Below are 27631 nucleotides of genomic sequence, written 5' to 3' on the forward strand. Positions count from 1 at the left end.
AGTCTGTCCACACTGACTTCTACGGTAGCCCACTTCCGTTTAGTCTAACCCTACTTCATTGCGTTCTATCTATCGGACGAAAAGAGTTTGCGTTGCCTTGGGCTCTGAGAATCCTAACTCTAGGCGAAGCATGCAGAGTTTCCATGTTCAAACAAAACCAATAACAGGCCACATGTTGTAAAATAGGACCATCTTTCGAAATCCATTTTCTGTCTCAATTTTTCAACGTCGAGAATGAAAAGGCAAAATTCATGGCAAGACGGAATCGCAAGAATCTTTAGATCCTATGATTCTGACAAAACGACCAGAGAGAGTGATACCACGTAAGTTATTGTTAGTCTGTATGCATCTCATTGACAGTAAACGACCTTTATGATCCTTACATCCAAACTGTTTGTTAGATGCGAATGTTCGATAAAGTTTTTATTGTTTATCTGTGGTGACGCAGACTGGTCCCGTGGTAAAATGTAGAATAATCTTGTTTTAGATCAGAATCAGTGTTTTTGCCTGCCATTAGCTTTAAGACTACATCGACAACAATGTGCTCGATACGTTGTTTCAGATCTTAAAAATGGTCAAATGTTCAGAGGTGGAGTCTGCCGAACTGCGGGAAAGTTAATTTTGGAATGGCCCACCCTTTCATAACTGATGATTCCTTCAGACTTAGCGGTGGCTCATAAAAAATGCCCAAGGAGGAAACATGATTTTTTATTAAGCAGCTGTTTTTTCTTGCTATTCTCAAATAGGCCTATACACAAAAGTAGTCTAAGTATGGGCTATCAGTTACGGTTAAGGGTGGGTCCCAGTCTGACTATTGTCACTTTTTGGGTTCATTCATCCATTCTCCACACCCTGCAGAAATTTCTTGAGCAGCTGAAAATGACACTGACAATGACTCTCACTGTTTCACAATCTAGATTTACCTGCCATCCTCAAAGCAGCCTGGAAGACGAGACTAAGTTTGCACCTGAGAGGAGAGATGGTGATGATCCATGTGTGGACAACGACCTGGACATGTCAAAGGTATGATTTCAACCATATCCAATGCCAGTTAGGGTTATGACATATTTGCTTTTGACTGTGCTGAATATCCTCCATGAATATCTGAATTCTGTATAAATCCCAAAAACAAATCAATTGAAAAACCCAAATACGTCTACTGTATATGGCTGAAAGCTTACATTATTTTTTCAGTTTGGATGATATTGGTATGGTCAGAACAAAGAATGAAGCAGTATACTTAACAGATGTATGAGAAGTATGCCATAAGATGTGTTCTAGTGCTTTTTTAATACTTTTCCAAAAAGGTAAGGAAGTACTTGCATGTCAGTTGTTCTGCTATTGTGTAACCTGTATTGTGTGAAGTACAGTCCCACACTGGACTTGAACACACTCTCTTGGACTCTCTTAGCAAGTGGGCAAAGTAAGTGTTAGTGTACTGGATTATATGGGAGCCCAGATTGTTAATTGGGTGGTATGTGAAGATTAGGAGTGAACCTGATGAAGCATTGGCGAAACGCGTCGATCACTGAAATATAAACCAGCGAAGTAAATCCAGTGTGCGGTGATCCTTCACTTTTTCTAATCTTATTGACGACTGCACATCACCAGCACCTGGAAGGCTGTGCATAGGAACTTTATCCTTTTAAGTGTTAGTGTCTCTAGTTTCTTAAAGCTTTGGGGATTGTGTTTTACCCACCAGCTGACTACCGTTACTTATGTGTCTATAAGAGTCTATAGAAGAATATGTCCTCAGTAAGATGTCTTTAACTGGGCATCATACAAACTTTTAAGAATTACCCATTTTGTCCCAAATGGTCTCCTGTTGGGGTTATAAGAACAGATCTTTCTGTCTCAGCTACATATTTTGTACAGCATAGAATATTTTGTTTAACTAATTGCTCAGTAGTGATTAAACCGTGTCATCCTGCAAGAGTTAGTAGCATGTACCAGCCAGTATGGGGTATTTATGTATGTGTCTTATGTATTTTAATTGGCATGCTAATAGTAAAAGATCAAGAGTCCAACTTCTTTATACTTAACCATTTTATTTTAATAGAAAAAAGGATCACTCTGCATTTTAATTGGAGTCTTTGTTGTCTGCATTGTTCAACATTGGTGTGAATATGTATTCGTTATTTGCTATCAGATGTATTTCCATTGAGTAGGAACATAATATTTTGATGCCTTGAATCAGTGGTCTTGTTCCCTGCAAATACTAGTGTTGGAAAGTAAAGTAGGTCATCTCCAAAACCAAACCAATGCTTGTTTTCTTTATAATTTGTTATGTTTGTCACAGAGCCAAGGAACCAGCAAATGCAATCATCACAACTCATTACAACACATACACTCAGAGCTTGTTTCTCCCTCTTCAACATCCTGATGAATTTCCTACCACAGAGGTTAGGGAGTGAAGAGATATCACACGGTGCCATTGTGTTGTGCAGCCACTGTAGTCATTGTATCATGGCACAGCTGCACACCATAGTGCCTGACTCGGCTCTGAGGTCTATCTGTTTCAGTGGAGAGGTGAAAAATCCACTGATTTTCTATCTGGCTTATGTACATACTACTGAAATCAGGGATAAGGACAGTTTTTCTTCTCATCTGATCTTTGTATATCTGATAATCTCAGACACACTGAACTAGACAAGTGTGCATCTATGTGTTTTTAAGGTTGATCAGCAACACATTAATTCCAAAGCACTGTGGCACCATTTTATACTTAGTATACATAGTATACACAGGAAGAGTGAGATAATATCTTAATATATGAATTGGTATCGTGGCAGCACTTGTACCTATTACATCAGCCTATAATAAAATACATATTGTTGCACACAGAGTGTAATGTGCCTGAGTTGAGGTTCCATTCCAATAATTTCTGATGTATTCATTGATGAAGAATCTCATAATCAAAAAGTGCAAGAATGTATTCAGTTGATACTGTAAAGATCATTTGCTCTCTGTTTTAGCACTGAAAGAGTTAACATTATTGTGGGCGGGATTTGGGGGAAGGGAAAGAAGGGGGAGGGGAGCCGTCTGCTTCACAGGCACTTTAGGATTAGAGGCTGCCGGCACTGTAAAAGGCAAGCTAGTGGGAAAGATCGAGTGTAGCTGCTTCACACGGCTCACTTTTCTCTGGTGGTGCCTCTGCTCGTGTGGCCGACATAAACCGGTGCTCAGAAACTAACCCAGGTGCCCTCTATTCCTGTTTACCTCCTAACTCTACTACTAACTCGCTTTTTTCCTAATGTAGGCATTCCAGGGCTGTGAAGGAGAAGAAGGAACAGATCGTCACAATCGGGACACCCAGGCAAATGTGCTGGACAATGAGGCTGGCTCATTGTCGGAACTCCCTGACAGGCAGCCTCCTCTTGGCCTTACCAAATCCCCGGGGCCCAGCTCACCCGTGCCCCCCTCAGATTCTTTTCTCAAAAGACTTGGGAGTTTGTTCCACTTCTTCTCCAAGGCAGAGGCGAGAGCACCACAGCTTGAGCAAGATTCAGCTCTGCTGCCAGGGCCTGGAGGAGTAACATGCGAAGTAGCCAGGACCCAGCACATCAGTGAGACGACCGGTGAGCTGCCTGGGGGGGACGTCTGGGGCCCCCAGTGTCAGGAGATGGACAAAGCACCTACCGAGCAGGATCACTCTGCTTATATGGCAGAGGAGACAGCCACCGAGGCACAATCTGGACCAATGGGCCAGACACCAGAGAGTTTGTAAGTTACCCACTCCCTTTTGCTGTCAATTGGTTTCACTCATTTAAAAGGGAATATAGAGTTGTGAAAATATGTAAGGTTTCACCCTCACATTGGGCTTTCAAACACTATTTAGTCCAAGACTGCTGTCTGTGTCATTTTGAAAGAGGTTCCTGGTGGACTGCTTTCCAAAAGATTTATTCAGGTTATGTAACTGCCTTGAAATATAAATTCCCCAGAAATGTTACAGTTGTATTTAGAGCTTTTGGGATCAACTTCAAAGGAAACTCAATTGAACTTGCATGAACTAGTATTAGTGAGGGAGGAATGCTTGCAGGCTATTTGGTGTCATGAATGTGTTTCAGTTATCAGGAGCTCTCACAAATGTTGCATGTGGGAGTTTATATTGGCTGGCATTGCAATGCTCCAGGGAGGCAGTGTCCTGGCATGAAATTCCATGACATGTGACTTCATGACTGAAAGAGCCTTGGCATACACAGCGTTGTTATAAGACATCTCTTATGATGTCTTGAGACTTCGTACTGCTGTCTTTTATATTGCCATGGAACTGGCTGTGCTGTTAAATAAAACTAGAGCACTTCTTTGCTTCTGGCTTTACCTTGGGGGATAAAAGGAGGCATATACTGTACACTAAGTAGCTTGATAATGTTGGATAATGCAGACTGTGTGCTAGCTTCATATAAGGCCTAAAGTAGTTTTGACATCCAGTCAGACACACCCATTTTCAGCCTTAACAGTGCTGTAATGTTGCACCCTTTTTCCTGTTTTGTGAGCAGTTCTCTGTTTTCATTTCTTCATAAAAGATAGAGGGCTATCCTTATAACTTATCAGTTTTCTGCACAGTATCAAGTGATAAGTTGCCACTGGTTGCAATATGAATTGATATAGTTAGAGTATCACTCACCTGGACTCTATCTGTGTCATATTGTTTTTTCTCTGCCCCTTCCCTTTTTGTTTCTTATGCTTGCTTGCCAGACTGTGTGTTTGCTCCTATTGATGTCTGTATCAGCTGAAGTGATGTACATCTCAAAATGTGCCATGTCACAGCAGACAGCAGCTTTAGGGTGATCACACTCAAGATTTGTCTTTCTTGCTCATGTATGTGAAAGTGATACTCCCTGGAGGCTGAACTTAAAGGAGAAATCTTGATCGCTAGACGTCGCCGAGTACTGTCGATAGAAAAAGAAACGACCAAAATCGGTGCTAGTGAACTGGAGTAACTGCAGCTAATGGCCAGTAATCCCAGTCAGCTACAATGCTAGATCTGGGGGCATCATCTAAACATGCCATTTTTGCCTCTTAACGGACTCTTAACAGAAAGATGTCATTAAAAGTTCTGTGCAACATGTACAGGGCTCTTACGTGACAAAACGATACATTTTCAACTCATCACTACATTTTCAAAGTTTGTACTGTCACATACCTCAGTTTCCATCAGTCGCTTCCAGGAAAGCCCAAGACATTCTGTTGTCGAGCTCATGCTGGCTTCGCAATGAAAACTTGAAGTTTATTTCCCCTCAAAAATAGGTAAGAATAATAAGCTTTATTTGTATAGCACCTTTCATACACAGAATGCAGCTCAAAGTGCTTTACATTTGAAGCATGTAACACAATAATAGTCAGTCAGTCATTATCAATCACTTTTCTTCATTGCTAGGGGCCGTTTATGATCCACTCAGCAACATATCAAAAATATAGAAAATGACATGTCATAAGACTGGCAGTCTTAACCCTCTTACCCCCCACAAGCACGCCATATGGCAACTGTGGCAAGGAAAAACTCCCATATTCCAGGAAGAAACCTTGAGCAGAACCTGACTTAATAGGGGGAGCCCATCTGCTTCTGGCTGGCTGCGCCCTCCAATAGCAGCAGATGTAGAATAATCTGAAAAAGTAGTCTACAGGATAAGATGAGTTAACTAAAAGCTTTCCTGTACAGGTATGTTTTCAGATCTTTTAAAAAAATATTTACTGAACTCGCCTGCTTGATGTACAGAGGCAGGGTGTTCCATAGTTTGGGGGCATAATGGATAAAAGCAGCTTCTCCACTTTGTTTGTGGAGCACTTTGGGTACGATTAAAAGATTAGAATTGGATGATCTAAGTTTCCTTTGTGGTTGATAAGGTATTAAAAGCTCAGAGATATATGAAGGTGCTATGCCATTCAGAGCTTTGTAAGTAATTAACATAACCTTAAAATCAATTTGATAGGAAATAGGGAGCCAGTGCAGTTCAGCCAACACAGGGGTGATCTGTTCTCTCTTCTTAGTCTTAGTTAAAAGTCTAGCCGCAGAGTTCTGTATGAGTGCCAATTTCTTTCGATGTTTTTTGGGAAGACCAGTGAAAAGTGCATTGCAGTAGTCTAACCTGCTAGTGATAAAGGCGTGAATTAGTTTTTCTGCATCTTGTTGAGTTAAAAAGGGCCGCACTTTGGCAATGTTTCTTAAGTGGAAATAGGCTGTCTGAGTAACTTCACTGATATGGGGCTTAAAACTTAACTCTGCATCTAAGATGACACCGAGGCTTGTTACTTTTGGTTTGGCCTGGTGCACCAAGTTCCCCAGATTACTAAGAACAATATCTCGCTTTAGTTTTGGTCCAACCAAAAGTACCTCTGTTTTGTCATCATTTAGTTTCAAAAAATGTTTGCTCAACATTTTGAGCACTGTAATGGTTATGACCATATAATGACTGTACTGTAATTACATGGAAACGGTCCAAATGATGCCTAAGTTTGTTACTGAAAGCTAGCTCTATTCTCACACTGAAGTATTGTGGGAATTCTGTTGTTGCAGAGTAATGTGCAGATGTGACAGTACAAACTTTGAATTTAGACAGTTTCTTTACAGCTTATGAGTAGAAAATGCATCATTTTGTCACGTTAAGACTCATTCATATAGTACAGACCCTTTCATGACATTTTGAGTTTGTTAAGAGGCAAAAAAGGCAAGTTTAGCTGATGCCCCCAGACCTTGTAGTTGACTGGGAGTACTGGCCATTAGCTGCAGCTACTCTAGTTCGGTAGCACCGATTTTGGTCGTTTTTTTTTCCCCTATCGACAGTATTCGGCTATGTCTAGCGATCAAGATCAATGTAAAAATCGACCGGATTTCTCCTTTAAGATTCTTCTGTTTGTGAGCTCATATTAGCATGTAGTTGGTGATCTAGATTCTGAAGGCTGAGTCTGGACCATGTAGCCCCATTTGACAGACTTACTCCTGTGCCCTCTTACTGGTTCTGAATCTTATATTATCAGCAAAAGCTCATAATGGGAATCTGTAGTGCACATTGTGAACAGGCACTTCCCCCTATTCTAGTGGTGTGAAGAAAAGGAAACACTGACATTTTGAGAGAGACATGATGACCTCATCTGCGACCAAGTGTGGGAAGCAAAGAAAATGAGTATTGTGCTGAAGTCATTTTGGGGGGGGAATAGACACACAAGAAATTGCTTCCCAAGGCCAAAATAAAGTTGTAATAGGCTGTCTAGAAATGGTGTGTCCTTTATATTCAGAGATCATTTCTTCATAATTTGCTGGAGGAACTAGCCTGTTGCAACCAGTGCAGTGTCACTGAAATAATCCCGAAACCAATATGCTTCATTACCGTAATTTCCTGCCTATTTACCAAGATTTATACAATGATTTTGCTAAAAAAAATTATCTATGAGGCTAACAAACAGGGGTGGGAATGCTTTTCTTTTCGTTCTTCTTTCTGATTAAAACACCATCGGATTCCGATTCATTGGGCTATTGGGCACTTTGGGTAATTGTCTTTTTAAATGGCATAAAACATTGTCATGAGGTTTATACACAATGCAGATAATATGTGGGAAATGTCTGTATAATACTGACATATTATTGTAGGTAAGCTAAGTGAATAGAATACTTACCTAGATTTGGAATTGTAGTGACATGTTTGCTACCCATGGTGAACTGCTAGAGTGTTGTGGTGTTGAGGGAGGATGAGAGATTCTCAAGAGGCAGAGAGGGAGAGATGGCATCATCACTGGAGGTAAAACAGGCTTTTACCAAGGAACGGCTTGGCCAGCAGTGATTATAGTTATCACTGGAGCAAAAATATAGTCTAGATGGAGGTTGTGCCTAATCAGTACATGTGGAGATGACAAGGAGGAGGGCTTTTGGGATGAGTGTATATGCAGAGTTTAGTGCTCCAATGAACTAATGAATGATGCCACAGACCCGGAGGAAAGGTGATGGTGAGTTTAAGAGATCAGCATAGGGGTCTTTGGGTGTCTTTGCATCTGTTAACAATGTCCTTAAGAGCACTGCTGTAATAACCTCCTTAGAACTGCTGGACATAAGAATCAGCTTCTTGCTGTAGCTCTTCTATACAGCATTGGTGCCACAGAAATACAGCTGTATTTATTGTATTGTATTGTATGTATGTGAGCTCACACTCAGAGTTTTATGAGAGTTTTATGATTGCTGTTTACCGTGTCAAAACTGGTCTTTCAGGAAGATCAGTCTTGCCACATAGACAATGGAAATATTGGAAACAGGAAAGAGTGAGAAGCAGAGAAAGAAGAAGGAAATAAGTGTATCTTGACCAAAGATTCTAGAACTGAGCTCTGTTCTAGAATCTTTGATCTTGACCATATCAGTACTGTTTTTGTGGAGAGACCTCCACAGTCAGAACAATAGAAAGAAACGTGGGCCAGTTTCATTATAGACAGCTCATGTTTGAGGATAGACACACCCCTTTTTGTTTTCACCTCCATATGCAAACAGTCCTGTCACTGAGGGCTACGGTTGAATTCCAGCCATTGAATTCATGAAACAAAAAAGTGTGAATGGTTTGTGTCAGTATGACAAACTAAATGTACTTCAAATTATATTATTGAAGAGTATTATTCTCCAAATAATAAATGACCCTCTATCGCCTTCAAATAATCTTTCTCTAACCAGAAGATTATTTAGACAGTCAATTGTTTTCCCCATTTCCTTAGTGATTTTTTTCTGTATCTCTGTAGGAAATCTATGCCGGAGGCTAATTGTACATCATAGGGAGTGGCTCTGGTTGAGTGCAAAGAAGCTTCCCTTCCTCAGCCATGCTGGCTCTTGTGTAATAAAGGCTCAGAACTCATAGAGGGTACTCTATTTATTAATTTTCTCTCTCTGAAGCTGGTTTCACAGGCATATGCTGTATTATTATAGTTTATTTAGTTATTTATTTATCACTTGAAATGGTGTCTTAAGTTGAATGGAAAGCTGAGAATGAAAGCTAAGATTGAGTGTGCTTTAGGTATATAATTTGCTTTTTCAGAGTGTAATGCACAACAGAAAGAGCTGCAAAAGAGGTATTTGGTCTCCTGAAACAGTTAACATTGGATATATAAATTCTAGTCAGCAGTCATCCACAGCAAGGATCGGGAAAAGCCTACACACCTTAACCTATGAATTAGGATGTTAGCTGTTGACCAACCTATCGATGATTGTGTTACATCACGTGCACAAGGATGATGACCAAACAAGATATGTTGTAATGCTTTATTGGACACATTTTATTAATATAAGGGCATAACCTTATGGGCCAGTTTCCTGTACACTGATTAAGCCTTGTGTTAGACTAAACAAGAGTTTCAATGAAAATCTCCATTGACAGAGGTTTTTGTCAAGGACTATGTTTAGTCATAGGCCTATGTGTTTTTCACATTTTAGTCCTATTTTCTTCACATTGTTCAGCTTTGGTAAGCAACATTAAGTGATTCTGTTCTCCTTTTCCTTTAGACCTTGGGACAGACATAGTCAAAAGGTTCTTAGATAGGCAGCGTGTTCAGTTGCTCAGTGGCTTTGCCTTTGGACAGATATACTCACAGATGTAAATGAATATTTGATGCTCTTGCACTGCTGTTTGAGTGGCTGTTATTACACATCACGTCCTACATGGAAATGTTCTCTTAAAAGCATCACTGAGTGCGCTTGTGCATTTCTGTCTAAACATGCTCATCTCTTCTCTCTTTCACAAAGACCGTGTGTGGCTGAAGATCACGGGCCAACATGGAGCCAGGCTGGAGACCATGTGACTTTGACAGGAAACAATGACGAGGGTCAGCAGCAGCAGGCCTTCGATGGTCCAGCCGTCATCACGCACACGACCTACAGAGGCCAGAAGGAGGTCCGAAAGACGCGGAGGAGGCAACCCGTGCAGATCTACTCGCCCATCTCGGAGAGTGATGAGAGCCATCCCTGTAGAGGAGTGTCCAGTGAGGGTGTAGGAAGCCCTGTTTCACTCACTGGTGACCTCCAGCAGCACAGCGAAGCCGCTGTGGAACTCCCAGGCGTTTCCTCAGAGCAGTATGAGGTCTTGGACTCACAGGAGGCACATTCAGAGCCACCTTCACAGGCTGCGTATGTCCAGCTAGCTGATGCCCATGGTGCTGCCTGCACACACAAGGCTAAGGATACTCTTTCTAGGTATCAAGGTTGCCAAGAGTCCCCATCACTTTGCGTGTCAGCACCTGGCATTAGGAACTGTGAGGTGAATGATTGTTCCTTGTACACAAACAAGAGCCTGGACGTACAGTTATCTGAGGTGGATTGTAATAAAGGTACAGGTGAAAGTGCAGTGAAGCCACATCTGCCTCTGGATGAGGATATCTTACAGTGTGAATCAAAAGCTATGGTCGATATCATACTGAAGAATGCACTGACTGCACTGCAGAAAATAGAGACATCTGAACAAGAGAATGCCATTCCTCATGAGGCTGATGTTGAGCGTGAACCCTTTACATATGCAGGAGCTAGACATGGATACCAGAAAGAAGATTATGATTTTAAATATGCTACACAAGAACTAGAGGATAAGCATGTCATGCCCACTCATGTAGATGACCAAGTCATCTCTAGAGCACAGGGGGAAGGTAGCAGGTCAACTTTTTCATCAGGCTATGAGTCCATTGCAGGGTCAGACACAGATATTCGGTGTAGCCCTGGTCAGAGCTTTGAAGGAAGTCCTCTAGCTCTTCCGACCAGCGGCCTTCATGTTGAGTCTCTTTCTATGGCGATGCCTGGAATTGCAGACTCTTACGAAGAGAAGTTAACAGGGGATAGTGAATCTGAAAACACAGACTGTGAAAAGTATGACAATGAAAGTATTGATGTAATAAGAAACATAACATTTAAAATGGAAGATGGAGAGACTGAAGGTTGTGTAGCATTTGAACCTAAGCCAGAGGAGTTTGGAACTCTGACATTTGAGGGGTATTCTAACTCTTGCCTTATGAGTGAACCTGAAGTGGAAGATGTTGATAAAGAAATCAGACCAAAGCCCTGTCAAAATTCAGAGCAGTCCGTACAATTTCAACCTGTTTCACATTGCACTTTTCAGAGTGGATCCGTTAATGCAGACAATGATAGCCTTGTAGACTTTAAATTAAACACTTTAATTGAGCATACAGAGGTAGGAAACATGTATCCAGAATCTTTTAGTTTAGCATGTAAGCCTGGGGAGAAGGTTCAGAGTCAAGAAGTTGTGAGACCAAAGCCCTTGCCAATTGCACAGCACTCATTAGCAAGCCATGATTTTAAAGACAAGGCAGTGGTGGAGCCCACTAGTTTCAGCAACACTGAGTCGAGGCCAGAGAGGAGTACAGTGACGCCCCACCAGTGTGTCATGTCTGAAGACCAGTGCCAGAATTCTGAACTCTATGTTGGAGCCACAGTGTCAGATGCTAAAGAGAGTTGTGCAACATTCACAGCACAGGACGGATTAAATGCTCAGGACAAAAATGTGGATTTTGCTCAATTAGCCAGCTCAATCAGTTTGTTGGTCTCGGGACCTCAGCCTGTCCTCTGTTCAGGCTTTCCCATCGTCCGTGGCGAGGAACAGGAGGAGGAGGAGGAAATGGATGCCATATTTGTTAATGACACTGGACCCATGGAGAAGCCCACTACCCGGAGAGGAAAAACCTATCCTTTCTCCCTCTCTCCCATATTTGAGGAAGAGGAGAGCCTCCAGGTGCCACCGGAGGAGGATCTAAAAAGTGCTGACCAGCAGACCTGCTCCATACTGTCCCTCCTGCAGTCAGTGAGTGAGCGCCTTCAGTCCAGCGGCTTCACTGACGGTGACCCTGAGACATGGGCGGACTCCATGGATGCTTTCCGCTGCTCTCGCTGGGGAAGCCTTTCTGACAGAGAGGACGGAGATGAGGAGAACCCTCCCGCTGATCAGGATCTTACTCTAAAGGATGAGGCTGAGATGCTCGGCCGTGTGGAGGAAACAGTTAGTACAGTACCACATGAGGCACCTGAAGAAAAGGACTGCGTGGACGGTACCCCGTCCAAACATAAACGGATTGCTAGCAGCCCGTACTATGAGTGTCTGAAGTCCAAGCCACCATCGATCCTTCCAGTGGGAAGTATTACTGATGGAAAACTGTCAAAACCATTAGTCAGGGTAAGGACATTTAGTGGTCATAAAACATTGGTCAAGGTTAATATTTACTGCTCGTGAAGTTTAAATGATTATGAGTGTGGGGGTTTATTGTTGGTGTTGTTTCTGTCATTATAGGGGGAACAGTTAAGCCTTAGAAGGATCATGCCAAGACCCTCTGTGGTAAGATCTTTTGTGTGTGTATTTTTTACTGTAGTTTAGTGTATCTTTTAGTCAGTGAAACTTTAACACAGTGAAATGATAACCAAATTTATTGAGAACTCTATGCTGGTCGCAATGAATGTATCTTAAAATAATGCAGTAACAGAGCAGTTTTATTTGCATTGGAATGCTGATCTTTCTTGTAACGTGTGAATAGATTTAGAGTAGAAAAGTGTAGTAGAGTTGCATAGCCTGGCAAAGCGTAGTGTAAAAGGAATAGCAAAAGATAAGGAATGCAAACACGGAGCTGAAAACCCTTGTCACTGTTATTTCTTAAAAAAAAAAAGAAAAATCCATTCATATCACGAAAAGCAGACTTATTTTACAACATTGCAACAGTAGCAGTATATAAGTGTAGTCTATGTGTTGGATTAAAGCAAAGGCCTCTCTTAATTAGAGGTGAGAACTTTTCCGTAATGGCAGGTCAAGGCAGTTCAGTGGCTAGAGTTAACATTCCCTCCCTTCTTTTAACACTAAGGTTATGTCTGGCAGCACAGGCTCACTACCCCATGCTATCAAAACCCAGCTGGCATTTCTTTGAAAAATAGGCAGTTAGGGTGTTCTGAAATATACAAGTATAGGATTATTTCATGTCAACTCAGTGTTCTCATATCAAGTATTACATTTTGATAGATCTTTTATTAATAAATTCTTGAGCATTGGCTGAATGTTTTATGTTATTTGGTGGACTTCAGGCAAATTAGGCAGGTTTGTCATTTCTTGTCTAACTTGATAGAAAAAATGAATGTTAGATTTGAAGTCTGTCACACAGTTTATACATTTTGATCAAAATAAGTGTACTCACAGGGCATAATACAGGTCACATGATCATAGACCATAGGACATGGAATCCTGTCAAACTGGCCTCATCACATGAATATGGTGGTTCTAAATCAGGCGTATTAGCACAGAGCTTGAACCCTATTATTCTTTGCCGTGTCTCTGATGATCTATACAGCCTTTACTCACTGGTTATGCACAATGTCTGCTTTGTGGGTAGACTGTAACCCAATACCTTTGTCTTGTCCACTAGAGAGACATAGGAGCATTGGTCTGATTAATTAACTTATACCTCCTAATCCATCTCTGAGACTCTGTTGGGGAGTATCCTCTATTAAGGCACTCACAGCGCCAGAAGAGCTTGTGTATAGCCTGCTGTAGGCATAGTTGTGCTATGCCCCTCAGCATTAAACAATGACCATCTTGCAGATTAATTTGGTTTATTTTGGTTTAAGAGTGGTTTATTTTGATGTAAATGTAAAATGTAATGTAAAATGAAAAGGGTTTGATGAAAAGAGTTTGAAATTTATGGTGAAATGGTGGTTTATTTTGCTGGTCCATTATTGCTACCACCAAAATGTATAAACTATTTTGCTTTTTACTTCCTTCTTTTTAGATGCATATCTATGATGGTATGACATTCTCTGGAGAGAAGCGAATTATATTAGGCGATGTGGTGGACACTTGGGGAATGACTTTCAAGACCGGAGTCTCTATACGAGTGCTGACAGGATGGTATGAAATCTCACCTGTCAATCATTCATTTTTATTTTAATTATTTTTTAAAATAAAATGCCAGGCATTTTTGTTCAAATTGTTGATACTTGTTTTTCCACTATCACCTTTATTTTATAAGGTTTATTTTTAATGGATGAGATGTTTTATACTTCAAGGATTCACAGATTTTTATTTGTCACAGTGCATCGAGATACATTTGTAAAACATGTAGTAAAATAGCATTTAGCTGCTCAACTTTTGTGTGCATAGCTGTTTATAAGGATAAAGAAAAAGATTTAGAAGAATTTAATAAATAGATTGAGAGAAAAGGGGGTAAAAGTGCAGTGTGTATGGCAAGTCCATGTAATGTATTAGAGTTTTATGTGTGTTAAGGATTTTACAACTGACTTTTAATACTTTTAGAACTAGTTAGTTGTAGACCTAATTCTTTCAGTACTGAGCCCTATAAATCATATGGTTAAGTGTTTTTTATTTTTATTTCTCTGCAGTCTTGACATATTCCTCTGGGTTAGTAGTTTGTCTGACATGCTGTATAGTTTGACGGATCCATGCATCTTCCTGTGACATCAGATGTCAGAAAACCAGTTTTCTTTGTGAGGTAGCCATGCACAGCTTTATAGATAGTGGTCAGTGTTTCCCACATAATTGGATTCAATATGTGGCGGTAGCTGACTTTGACAACGGGGGGGGGGGGGGTTGTTATTAAGATCGTCTTGGTAGTGTATAGGTCTAATTGAGTGCCTGTCACTTTATGACGTTTGAGGGAACCCTTGCAATTGTAACAGTTGAAAGGCTGCTGATGTGTGGATGCAATTCATAACCTTTTCTACATAGTTAAAATAAAGGTTCGTACTTCTCCTTGGGAAAACACTTTTCCATTTACATTGGGATTTTGCAAACATTCAGTGTCAGAGTCAATAAAATGAGCCCTTCAACGAAATTGACAAGCAGCTTAGAAGTAGGCTAAGCATACTAAATTCGACATCCAAACAGTATTCTAACGTTAGCTTTGAGATACTGCTTGATTTCATAACTAGTCTCTTCAATGTAGCCTACTATGCTGTGATAAGACCTTAGAGTTCACTTCAATGCAGCAGTTTTGAACAAATTTGCGCAGCATGGTCATGATGCTAAGCTGATTTAATAGCAATTTAGCCAGACGTCTTATATGCAATGCTTCTATGTGGCAACAACAATCCTTTAACAATCGTGAATATTTTGTTAAATGCATAGAGGAGGGGCAGCGGGCTACGAGAGAGAGCGGGGCGGGGCAAGGAAAGGCTGCGTGCGTAAAAAGCGCAGCTCAATGGCAATGCAAGGAGTTTACCTTATATTTAATTTAAATTAAATTAAATTAAACATAGAATATTCATCTGTGGCGGCCGATTTTTATTTCGTGGCGCCCCGCCACAGATTAGTCAATGTATGGGAAACACTGGTGGTAGATAGCAACCAGGCAACCAGAGTGGCTGAGTTGATAATTAATTGATAGTGAATCAAATTGTCATTCTGTTGAGCCAGTAATACATGCTGTGCTATTTGGCTCTTGTAAGGTCTACTACACTTAGCTTGGTGTAGTTGAAAGCTTATGCAAGGTCTCATTTTTAATGGATGCCCACCTTCCATTTGTATTGAGAGGCAGTTCCCCTTGGGTCGTTGCCTTTGCTGCATTATTTACATGGGCCTAACATACCAGGAAGCACAACAGTAGGAACAGCAAACAACGCTGGGAATGGGAGTTTTCACATCTCTCTGAGTATTGCTAGTGTGCTGATGTGGGTACTCACCTCAACCATTTCTTTTAGTCAGCAGTAGTTGCTTTCTGTACCCCTTTATGGCTATGACTTTAAAAGGCCGAAAGGTTGTTTATGATTGCTTAAGTAGGCAACCATTTTCTGTATATTGTTCATGAGTCAATTTGTCCACCTTTCACTCCAATCAAGGTTTTGTTTGAATAGTTCTTCCAGGTCAGTCCCAGTAGTGTTTTTGAAAGTTGGTGAAAACAAGCCATTTCAGAGAATTGCTATTATTGTTTTCCGTTGTATTTGACTTTGGGTGGGAAAAGATAATGATTAACCTGGAGACAAACTCGATATTGTAGGTTCATGTAAAACACACTACCAACAATGTTTATGTGTGTCTAGTTGGACATGTCCAGTGCAGATGCAGTTTTGACTAGTCCTGGGTGCTCCAGCTACCATAGTGTCAGTGTTCCTTTTTTTTTAGGCTACAAATGTCCATCTCCTTGTAATCTAAGAATTAATTATATATATTGACCAGCAGCACCTCTCTTTGTTTTTAGCAATGCAGATATTGCATTTCTCTGTGTGTGTGTGTTTTTGTATCCTGTTGTGGCGAAGACTGAATTGAGCATTTTTCAAAAGCCTGCTGAGAAGCTACTTATGGGAGGAGTGGTGTTTCCATGGCTTCAGTGTTTGTTGTGCTGATCCCTCTGAAGACAGCAATTTTCTCTGTAATGTATGTGTATGAAATTGTACATGGAAGGACAAACTCTCTGTGTGTGTCGCAGCTGGCTGCTGTATGTTGAGCCGGGGTTCAAGGGGTCCTGCGTGGTCCTGGAGGAAGGGGAAAAGGTGCTGACCGGTGGAGAGGGGGAGGTGCAGGAACAAAGTACAAACAAAGTCAAGTCTCCAGACCAAGTCTCCATCGGATCTATTAGAAGAATAGTTAAGGTATGTTTTCTTTTGTCCGTGTCAATTATTCATGAGTTTGTTATACTTTATTTAGCTCTTTGTCACCCTCACATTTTGCAAATTCAGCTGTTCTGTTTTTATTTGGATGTCGGTTGCTATCTTAGATTTACAGTATCTGCCATCATTTCTGTAGTGGACATTTTCAGCGTGGTTGTGGAATGTCATTGTGCTTTTAGGATGATCGTATTCCAGAAATCCACTGTCATGGAGAGGGTGAATCCCCAGTTGTCTTTCATTCTCGGACTGAGAATTTGGAGGCTGTCCAGTTATTTAATCTCACTGTCAAGTCTGGATGGTAAGAATGGTCCCATTATCATTGAAGTCTTGAGGATGGACTAGGAGGAATAGAGACAAGAAGCTCCATATTGGTTATGGACCCTTTCAACAATAAAAACAAAAACAATGCTTGAACGTTCTATTTGGGCCCCAATCTACTTCCTCTGCATTAAGATAACATATGGAATGTTAAAAAGGAAGTCTTGTGGGGCCAACTATGATGCTGATAATGGAACTCTCTTGAAAGGGTCCATATGTTGTTTCATGATTAAGAAATGACTTCTTACATTTTCTGTATTTTCTAACTGAAGCTGGCTGGCATATGAACAGAATGGGTTCAGTGGTAATTTTGCTGTTTTGGAAACTGGAGGAAAAACAACACATGGATCTGGGTCACTGGTCACACATGCGAGGTCCCTGCGTCCCCTCACGAGGGTAAATCATCGACTTGCTGTGTTTATACCTGTCCTTATAGCCACTTAAAACACAGTGCCATTTATACGTATTTCTTCTCGCACTCTTTGTTCTTTTCTGATTCTTTGACAGGGAGGACCTAAAGTCTCAAGACCGCTGGATCCCAAGGTGAGAGGTGGAAGTGTTGAACAATGTCTTGCCTTCTGCTGAGTGGGGAGTAGGCCTAATGATTTGCTCATGTGTAGGCCATGTTGATTGAGACTACTTGATTCTTTAATCCTGCAGATGATGCTGTATGAGCTCCCCCATTTCCAAGGCCAGTGCAGAGAGCTTGGAACAAACGCGTCCAGGGTGGAGGGGCTGCAGAGAGTCTCCTCTCTGCGAGTCATCAGCGGAATGTAAGTTATGCTGCCACCCACGTGCTGCTACCAATGATCCCTCAGCCTAAGGATCACAGTCAACACATGGTGTGACTGGCCTTAAATCTGCTGCAAACAGAAAGACATAGTCACTGCACTGGGCTTTTGTTTGCTATCATGTTACCCTGCCACACATCTCATTGGGTGTGGAGCCAAAATCAGCACTTCACTCTTGGCTTTCTCTAAGCTGGTAAATACTTCAAAAAAGGTGCTGTGTTTCTGTCTCTCCTCTAAAGGTGCATGTGTTTTGGTTTGTGCTTTTTAAAAGAAAAAAAAAAAAAACAATAAAAAAAGGTAGTAGCCATTAAGTCTTTCTCTTTTTGCCCATCCCTTAATCTTTATCAAGCTGTTATTGTACTCTTGGTTTTCTAAATGAGTACAGTTTTGAGAGTGTTTGTTCTCCTTTTGTTCTCTGCTGTTTGATAGATGGGTGGGATACTCCAGAGAACACTACAGAGGCCAGCAGTGTTTGTTGGAGGAGGGTGAATGTACTGACTGTCGACAGCTTGGCGGCTCGGATCGCACTTTCCTCTCTTTCCGCTTTCTGCTGGCAGTGAGTACACACACACACGTACACTTACACGTACAAACACACACACACACACACACACACACACACACACACAGACACACACACACCTCATCTAATAAACTGATTCAATCCCACTGTCTCTCCTTGAAAGTACCTGCAGTCCAGTGTCAAATATCTCAAACAGATATAAATTTAAAATTCCCGAGCAGTAGATGACACTATGTATGTGTTCTGACATATCTGGAATTTGCTTAAATCACAAAGTAGGTCAAATTTTGCTTTTCTTAGCATTACGATCTACTTTTAGGCTAATTGGGCTATTGGTTTATCGTCTGCTACCAAGGGCGTAGGTTTGGTCTCAGCTTTGGTGGGGACACATCCCCAACTCCTGTTGTCACAATACCAACATTATTGTTTCAATACCAATACTAAGTGAAGAATCTCGATTTCGATACTTTTGCGATTTTTTAAAATTGTATTTGTTTTGTGTCATTTGTGAGATCATTCACATCAGTGGCAATCATAGAATTTGATTGACCCTCCACACACACACACACACACACACACACACATACACACACATAGAAAGTGATGGTTGTCATCAGTGTTGGGCAAGTTACTTCAAAATTGTAATGTATTATGTATTACTCATCACTGTCATTTCAAAGTAATTTGTTACATTATAATATTACTGTATCTGAATTGTAAGGCATTACACTACTATTGTATTACTTTTAAGTTACTTTTACCAAAATATCTAGAAATATGGATTTGGAATTCTAAATGCAGTTTGTTATGCTCAATGCAGCTCATTGCACTTCTAATGGAGGGCGATGTGGTATAACATAATGACTGAGCTAGTCTTAAGGCTAACAACAGTAGAATGCAATAGGCGCAGTGATGGCTCATGATGCAATACAAGGAACAATCATAGCCAGAATTTTGTTAAAAGCAGACCAAAGGTCGAAGTCTGGTCAATTGTGATAGAAATGCTGTAACTTTAGGCTTAGGCCTAATCATTAAAATCAACAGAGAGCCCACTACCTGTATATTGTAACCCAAGACATGTCAAGATAGGCTACACAGTGCCGCTGCTGGCCATTTTGGTGACCTAACTGGTATATACAGTATTAACCTAAGTATGTCATCATATGGCCAACTATAAAGATGTAATCTGCCTGTTCCCAGGGATTTCTGAAACATGTAATATGTATTTCAAATACAAAATAGTATTTTGTCGTTTGTATTTTATTGGGTTGAAGGAAATGGCTCTGTATTTTGTATCAAAATACTTTATTGGTGTGTATTTTTGTATTTTAAAAATACAGCAAAATACGATATGTGAAAAACACTAAAAAAAAGTAGATACTACACACAGGTGTAATGAATAATTGGTAATTAGGCAACAATGGTTTATGTTTATCATGCAATCAGCTAATGTGAGAACAGCTGTGTTCCACAACACTCACAGCTTTTCAGTGACGGTTATTGCTGAAGCATCAGCTCTGGTCTGAAGTATAAGTAAGTATAAGTATACTCTTTTGTCCCGTGAGGGAAATTGGATCTCTGCATTTATCCCAATCCGAGAATTAGTGAAACACACTCAGCACACAGTGAACACACAGTGAGGTGAAGCACACACTAATCCCGGCGCAGTAAGCTGCCTGCAACAACAGCGGCGCTCGGAGAGCAGTGAGGGGTTAGGTGCCTTGCTCAAGGGCACTTTAGCCGTGCCTACTGGTTAGGGTTCAAACCGGCAATCCTCCGGTTACAAGTCTGAAGCGCTAACCAGTAGGACACAGCTGCCCAATTGAAAGCTCTGTCAGTCGTTTTGGATAAGCATCAGCTAGATGACTAAATGTAAATTCTTGAATTATTCTTAATTCTAATCACACTACATGAACTTGCATACGGTATACTTTGGTATGACAGGGGCCAAATTGTATTGGTTTTTACTATATAGTTTTAATAGGCTAAATGTTTGGGATAAAAAAAGGCTTTTTTTGCAATGCTTCCATACTTCCTTAAAAAAAAGTATTTTGAGTATTTTCTAAATACAAAAATACAGTATTTTATTTTGATACATTAAAAATGAGGGTAGGCCTATTAGGTATTTTATTTTGAAATACATTCTGATGTATTTTTGTCCATCCCTGCCTGTTCCCAGCATTAGCACACAACACTTTGCGATGGTTAGCTTGTTTGTCACCTGTGACGATATATGCTAGGCCTAAGTGACTGACCTATCTGGGTGCGTTTGGAGATGCCTGATGAACTCAGACGTTGTTGAATAGGCATAATTTATCCTGGTTCCACACACATTGCATGTAGCTGTTCGCTTATTTCCTCTGTGCACGAAGTTATTATAACCGAAAGTAATGATAAAAGGCACAACTCCGGGAGGACTTCTTGTCGCCATGGTCAATGCATTTTATATATATATATATCTGTGAGTGTGCACATTATGGCAAAGGGGCCATGCCGCTCGTTAAACGTTTTCCAAAGTATACTGTATGTAGCAATAAAATAAAATAGAAATACATGAATACATTTAGATTAAAAAAAGCAATAATTGCATGAAATACAGCTTGTTCAGGAGTCTCGAAGCTCGAGTCCGAGTCAAGTCAGTCTTTTGAGTGGAGTCGCAAGTCAAGTCTGAAGTCATTGTTTTTGCGACCTCATTGTTTTAGGCTAGTGAAAAATAGTTATCGCAAGTGCAAGGATATGTGGATTCAATTCATCATGTTTGCTATGTCATTAGATAAAATAAATGTTCAAAAAACTAACAAGTCAAAGAAAAGCTTAATGGGATGAGATCATGGTAGAAATATCTGGTGTCTCGCAATGTTCATTTTTATGGAAATGCGCCTAGTTTATCTTTTATTTATTTGCATTGTGCAGACTACATTCACAAATACACTGCAAGATTGGCAGCCCAGTGACTTCTATTCTGTGCTTTAGCCTATGCGACTGTCCGTGCGGCACACCCATATTCAACATGACTCCTAACTTTGGTTGAAAGATTACAGAAGCTAGATTTAGCTGTGACAATATCCTGGGTAATCCTAACAGCTAATGTTATTTTACACAGTAAAAACCGATTTTTGCCAGTTAGTATGGCTAGTTTGCCTACTTAGACTCTGCATAATGAAAAAGCTTTGTATGTCCCCTTTCTTCTTCTTGTGTGGCATAGCTGATCTACAAACCACAAAAAGGGGCAAACATGTACATGCTGAAGGGCAAAGGGAATATCAAAATGTTTTACTTTGGCCTTTTATGGGGTATGTATTGGCAGACAGCCCTGATAACTTATCGTTGTCGTTGACACCTGCTCGCTTGACTGCCAGTGCAAAGTAGCCTGTGCATTGACACTCTCCATGCGTGTAGCGTGCGTGTCAGATAACCCTTCCCCCTCCCCCTCGGTTTTTCCTCCAATCAAATGACGTTTCTTGTACTGTCGTGCTGGCTGTCGGAATGATCAGCAGTACAAATAAGTTCGCTAAAATATGGGTGGGGACAATTTTGTCATCTTAAAATTTTGATTAGGACTAGTCCTAAATCTACGCCCATGTCTGCTACAGTCACCCCTGCTATCAAACCACAGCAAACTGGATGCACAGCTCCTTGCCCAACTGTTAATGGGATTACTCATAAGCTGCACTACTCTATGTTCTCCTTCTTGGCTTGGTTATGCTTTTTTATAAACTGGTCATAGACATGTCCTATTTTATTGTACACCTGTCACACTTTTGTATTAGAAGGCTGTCTTAAGTGCCCCTCAGTCTAGATGAAGTTGAATGAAAGTTTTTACCTAAACGTGGTTAGGTTAACATTAAGTAAGGGATAATGTATAGAACGCTTGTCATTATCGGGAGAATAAGTCCTGACAGGGCGAACCGGACCCCAATGCGTCCTGAAATCCCATTCAAGTTGATGGAGTGTATAGTATTGTGAAGAGCCGGATAATAAGGATTATTAATGCAAAGGCTTACAAACTCATAATGAAAATAATTCACTGAAATCTTGTAAATGCTGTATTTTTAGAAGCCATATTATACTGTAGTACACTGTAAATTATTATTTTTCTTTCTCCTATATTGCTTTTGTCAGGATTGTATTGAACCAGCCATCTCATTGAGGAATGCTCACTCTCCTGAGACTGCTCATATGGACATAGTTGACCTAGATGTTCCGGATATGGAGAAGAGTGGCCCTAACCTTGCACCCGCTTCCATTTGTGTCAAGAGTGGAGTGTAAGTGTGACATTGAAGGATGTTGTTTTAGTACTTAGTACTGCTGTTGGATTGTCATGAAGAGTGAGTTCACCAAATCAGTGAGGTGTACTGCAAAAGGCTTAATAAGCATCTCCTAAAGGGGGCCAGTTAGTGTGAGTTGGTATTTAGAAATGCTGTCCTGTGTGTCTTAGGTGGGTTGGATACAGTGGGAAGTTCTTCTCTGGAGACCAGTACATTCTGGAAAAGGGCCAACATTCTGGTCCTCTGGACTGGGGCGACTGCAGTGGTGAAGTCATGTCGATCAGGCCGCTCCGTTTGGTGAGTTTCTGTGGTGGCAGCATGGCTCTAATTCTGGGGGGCATTCCAAGTACATGGTTTAGTGACAAACCTGGGTAAGTTAACTCAGAATAAGTGGTAAACCTCCTTCAACAAGACCCCTATGGCATTGTTTTGTTAGGAGAATGAAGTCATACAGCTCTTCTATTAGGAGGTTTACCCCTTACTCTGAGTCAACTTATAAGTATAATGGTCACTAAACCACGTACTTGGAATACCCCCCTGGTCTTGCACACCTTAATGTCAGCAGAGAGTACTTCAGTCCATACTATCTAGCTTGACCATGAAACTGTTGTGTTTTGATTTGGGTGAATGGAGCATAACATGTGAAAACGATGAACAGCCACAGATAAACATTTTTTTCTATCTGCAGTCTTGTGGGAACAGAGAACCAAAGCATTTGGTATGTAATATTATAAATCAACATTTCAGAAAAATAAGAAGCTGAGATTGTTAAGTGAATGAGATCTAACAGGCTCTCCCTCCTTGTAGATCCGTGCTTACAGTGAGCCTCACTTCTGTGGTGAACATCGAGAGTACCAGTCTAAAGCAACTGACTGCAGCTCTCCCTATCCCATGTCATTCAGGGTGATCCATGGAAGGTGAGCCTCTGCTGACACTGGAAAAAGGCTTTTACTTTGTGACCTCCAGCAACAAATGATCCAGCTACTGACATGGCCATCCATTGCCCACACAGATCTGTGTGACGGGTAACCTTCATATAGGCTGTTTTGACCCTCTCAATGTATTTTGTGCAGTTGGGTGCTTTTTGATGAAGAGGGCTGCTCTGGAAACCAGTTTATCCTGACGGAGGGGCTTTTTCCCGACCTAACTTCATGTGGCAATGGGGTATCAGCCATCAAGTCACTCCAGCCAGTTCCATATGTAGGTATAGCCCTCTCAAGCCTTCAAGCCCTGTGATTTAAGCCTTTATCTAGGCACTTTGAATGTGTGTATGAACTGGACATGTGTCGATTGTAAATTTAAAAAACAATCACAGCAATTAATTGTAACTAATAGTAGGCCTACCTACCTGTATTTGTTGATAAGTGTTTTTCAGATCCATCCATTAGTCTGTTCTCCCTGGACTCCTTTGAAGGCTTGGAGATGGAGGCAGTTATGACTATGGATGACATGGAAGGCTTTTTCACTCAATCTCTTCGGGTCCATAGTGGACTGTAAGTCCTTTCGCTATTACCAATAGCCACAACAATAGAAGGACTGTTCTCATAGTAATGGAAATTCTTTATGTGTATGGTCTAAACAGGAGCAGAGGAATTTCAGTACTAATGAGGTGTTTTATTTATGTGTCATAGATGGGTGGTGTATGAATATAGTCATTTTAAAGGCCGTCAGATGCTTCTAAAGACTGGTGAATACTCCATGTGGGGTGAACACAGTGGCTGGGACACCATTGGCTCTCTTCACCCTCTAGGACAGGTAAAGACTGTTCATGGTTCACATTATAATTGCTGGAGATCACTAAATGCTGATTAGATAAACCAATATTTTGTGGTTGCAAAAAAAGTCCTGCTTAGTTCATAATGGTGGTAGAACCCACCAGTATCTCACTAGCATGTTTCTTCTTTTGTGGCTTTGGACCAAATGCATGTAAAAAAGCTCAAATACAGTTATTACCTGACTAGCCAGAAGGGCAATTGCAAAGAAAGATGCCTTGAGTAAAAATTTAACCTGAATCAAATTGAATCAAATTAAATTACGCATCTTAACTGTAGTATTTAGTATTTATACTAAAGCTATTTGGTGTGCTTTTTTATTTTCAGCTTAATAAATTGTGAAGGCAATATAGTTGACCTGTTGTATGTGTATGGTTCACAGCCAAAAGCTTATGTTCAGTTGCGGAACCGGGCCCTGGGCTCAGTGTTGACTGCAGAACCCACACAGGATGGTAACGCTCCAGCCAAAGTGTCCCTAAAAGCGCCCAAGTCATTGGACTGTCAGCAGTGGATTTTTACCGATGGTCTCCTCAAATGCAAGGCCAGTGAATTTTCCCTAGCAATGAATTGTAAATCCTTGCGAGCCAGTGTGTGAGAATCAAGTAGAAGTGTATTTGTTTCTAATGAGACCAGTTACAATTCATCATGCCTCTGTTTTGACAGAGTGAGAACAGAGTATGCAAAAACACAGCTAAAAATATCCATTCTATCTATAGGACATTTTTGAAATTCTAAACAGGATAGCGTGAATGCAGGCATGGCTTAAAATAGCTCATTTGAACATCTACTGTTTCTAAACAGTAAGTGACTTGAGTGCTCTGTGTGTTTGTCCTTCAGGTGGGGAAGGCGTGCATGTCTGTGATTGGTGGGAAGGCACATGTAGGAGCCCGCGTAGCCCTGTGGCCAGAGCATGGGCGCGCTCACCAGAGGTGGAGCCTCAACGAAAATGGGACCGTTTCCTCACATCTGAACCACAGCCTTGTACTGGACATTAGAGGTGAGGCATCACGGAGCCCTAAAGCAACACCAAAGAGTTTTTTTGCACCTTAAACTAATGTTTCCAAAATCGTTTCAGTGGTTCATCAGCTCGCAACAGGGTGAACGGCACTTCTGCGTTCGCTTTGCAACCCTCTATCAGCTATAACCGCACTATGCAAGTTTGCCTGATCGGGTAGCGGAACTGTAGTTCGATGGAATGAGACATAGGAAACTACAAATTTGACTTGCTTCTGATGTCGCGATACATCATACTTTCATAAAATCACGCAACATACTCTACCTTGTCTGTGGACATGGTTATTTGCAAAGCCAGTGCTTGATAATAGCGTGTGTGCGACAGAGGAAAAGTGCTTTGGTGTTGCTTTAATTATAACTTTTCTCCAGTATATGTTTATGTTTTTAAAGGCAATATTGAAATGCCATATCCGATTTACAAGAAAATAAGCATGTTTTTATTGTCTTTTAGGTGGCAATGGCATCGACAGGGACCACTTCATTGTCAATCAGTTTTCAGCTGATCGGTCTACACAGTTCTGGGACATTGAGTTGGTGTAGATTTGTTTTGTTGTTATTGTCTTTTATTATTGAAGCACATTTGCACATCCATAAGTTTCGCTTTAAAAGCGGCCTTTTAATGCGGGTTTACCCTTCCCTCTGTGAAACTAGGGATGTTAATGTTTGTTTATTCCTTGATGTCATGGAAGATCCTCAGACAAAACAGAGGGTTAAAAAAAATCCCTGACATTAGCCCAGACTAAACCTCAAGTGTGTATGTTTTTCAGGAAAAGGTCATCTCACTGGACTTAAAGATGTACAATAATATTATATAATGTTAAATTTGTGTATAAAAAAGTAAATTCAATCACAGTTCTTATCTATTACTGTAACCAATAAAGTGCCAATAGACTTACTTCTGTCTATGCACCTGTTTGTAAAGTCTGTATTTGTTGGAGGTTTGTGCCAGACATATAATTTTGCTGATAATGTGGAAATCCACCCATACCTTGGTGTAGGAAACCTGGTTGTGTCAAACATTACTGGTTGACAGTGTTCTTCCTGAATATTCATATTACACACTTTACTAAGCTAATGTAAGGGTTTTTTAGTTGCCACTAAAGAGGATATATTTCAAGAATACCCCTCAGGTGTACTTAACACTAATTGTTCACACATTTTGTGAGTCTGCTTGTCTATTGTTTGAGAGGAGTTTCATTTGTTTAATTTACACATTGATTACACTGGTCATTAATCTTAAAATCCTCAGCCATATTGCATGTTGCCAGTTGTTTGGATCTATTGGTGCAGTATTTAATAATGTTAAAGGGAGCTCTGATCATGCACTTCATTAAATTTGATCAACCAACGGTTTAGTAATTTCATACATTCTTCCATCTTGGCACCATTTATTCATAACGGGTGTTCCGGATTTCCGGTTGCAAAGATTTGTTCTTCACTTTTCATGTTATATAACCATAACTGTCAATATGTGGCGTTATAACATGCATACAGCTGCAATATTTATTACTTACACTTAAAATGGATTCTCTTTAAAGGTTTCCCCTATATTTTTTCCAATTAAAATGGTCACTGAGAATTTTTTAAAAGCATTCATGTGTAATGTTTAAGCCTTTCTCAATGTAAGTCTTTTAGGGGGCAATGGTTGAAATTCAGTGCCATGTTTAGTCCAGACTTGTATGTTATGGGCAAATGCTCTTTTTTTCAGGAGATGCAGTAGCAGTACAATAGCAGTGCCCTGGCAGGCCTCATGACAGATTAACGCAGAATCTAGTGGAAACTGGACATGTTGACCTGTGAGCCTGTAAGACTTGAAACCAACTAGCCATCTAAGAAGTCATGCATTTTATTGGGTTGATACCTCAGGCTGCATCTGTTCTCTGGGTCACCTGGGTATGGCTTTCAGACCAAAAACTACACTTTTAATGCATTGTGTGACTAATGGTTGTCACTGTGATAATGTAAAATTGTAGAAAACAATAGAATACAGTGACTGATGTTGGGTGTTTCTGTAGTCGTAAATCAATTAACATTACTGAAATCCATCAGTTATTGGTTGCTGCTACAATAAAGGAATTTAACTGCCAGTTAGTGTATCTTATATTTTATACATTGTATCATTTGGAATAGATGACACTGAGAGGAACTGTAACATGCTGCCTAGTTTCTTTGAAGGCACCTCTGTGGTGGCTATACTTTTTGTGTGCTAAAATTCAAAAATAAAAAACGGTCAAAACCATCTCCAAGATGTGTAACTTCATGTGCAGCATTTGGCTATTCAGATATGCTTTGGAGGCAGCTGATGGGGCAGAGCAGAGTAAGATGAACCAGTGTGTATCTGTGTCTTGGAAATCTAACACATTTATCATGTGATATGA

General features: G+C 40.6%; 1 protein-coding gene across 2 annotated transcripts; it reads left to right on the top strand.

Annotated features, from left to right (window-relative positions):
• Positions 1–27492, top strand: LOC121709154 (beta/gamma crystallin domain-containing protein 3). 2 transcript variants are annotated; one of them, XM_042092293.1, is made up of 23 exons: positions 1–323; positions 918–1023; positions 2300–2529; positions 3260–3723; positions 9713–12140; positions 12255–12299; positions 13735–13853; positions 16387–16549; positions 16747–16865; positions 17158–17281; positions 17393–17428; positions 17546–17658; positions 18106–18232; positions 22322–22464; positions 22638–22764; positions 23156–23185; positions 23275–23384; positions 23541–23667; positions 23833–23960; positions 24099–24222; positions 24622–24780; positions 25077–25236; positions 25705–27492. In XM_042092293.1, exons 2-23 carry the CDS (start codon positions 993–995, stop codon positions 25791–25793), a joined length of 5196 nt encoding a protein of 1731 aa, XP_041948227.1. In that variant the 5' UTR covers positions 1–323; positions 918–992; the 3' UTR covers positions 25794–27492. The 2 variants fall into 2 exon arrangements, with proteins under 2 accessions (XP_041948227.1, XP_041948229.1); XM_042092295.1 differs by lacking the exon at positions 2300–2529 and having other exon boundaries at positions 2–323.
• Positions 27493–27631: the final 139 nt, after the last annotated feature.

The sequence above is a fragment of the Alosa sapidissima genome, chromosome 5 (genome assembly GCF_018492685.1).
Source record: "Alosa sapidissima isolate fAloSap1 chromosome 5, fAloSap1.pri, whole genome shotgun sequence".
Classification (NCBI taxonomy): Eukaryota; Metazoa; Chordata; class Actinopteri; order Clupeiformes; family Clupeidae; genus Alosa; species Alosa sapidissima.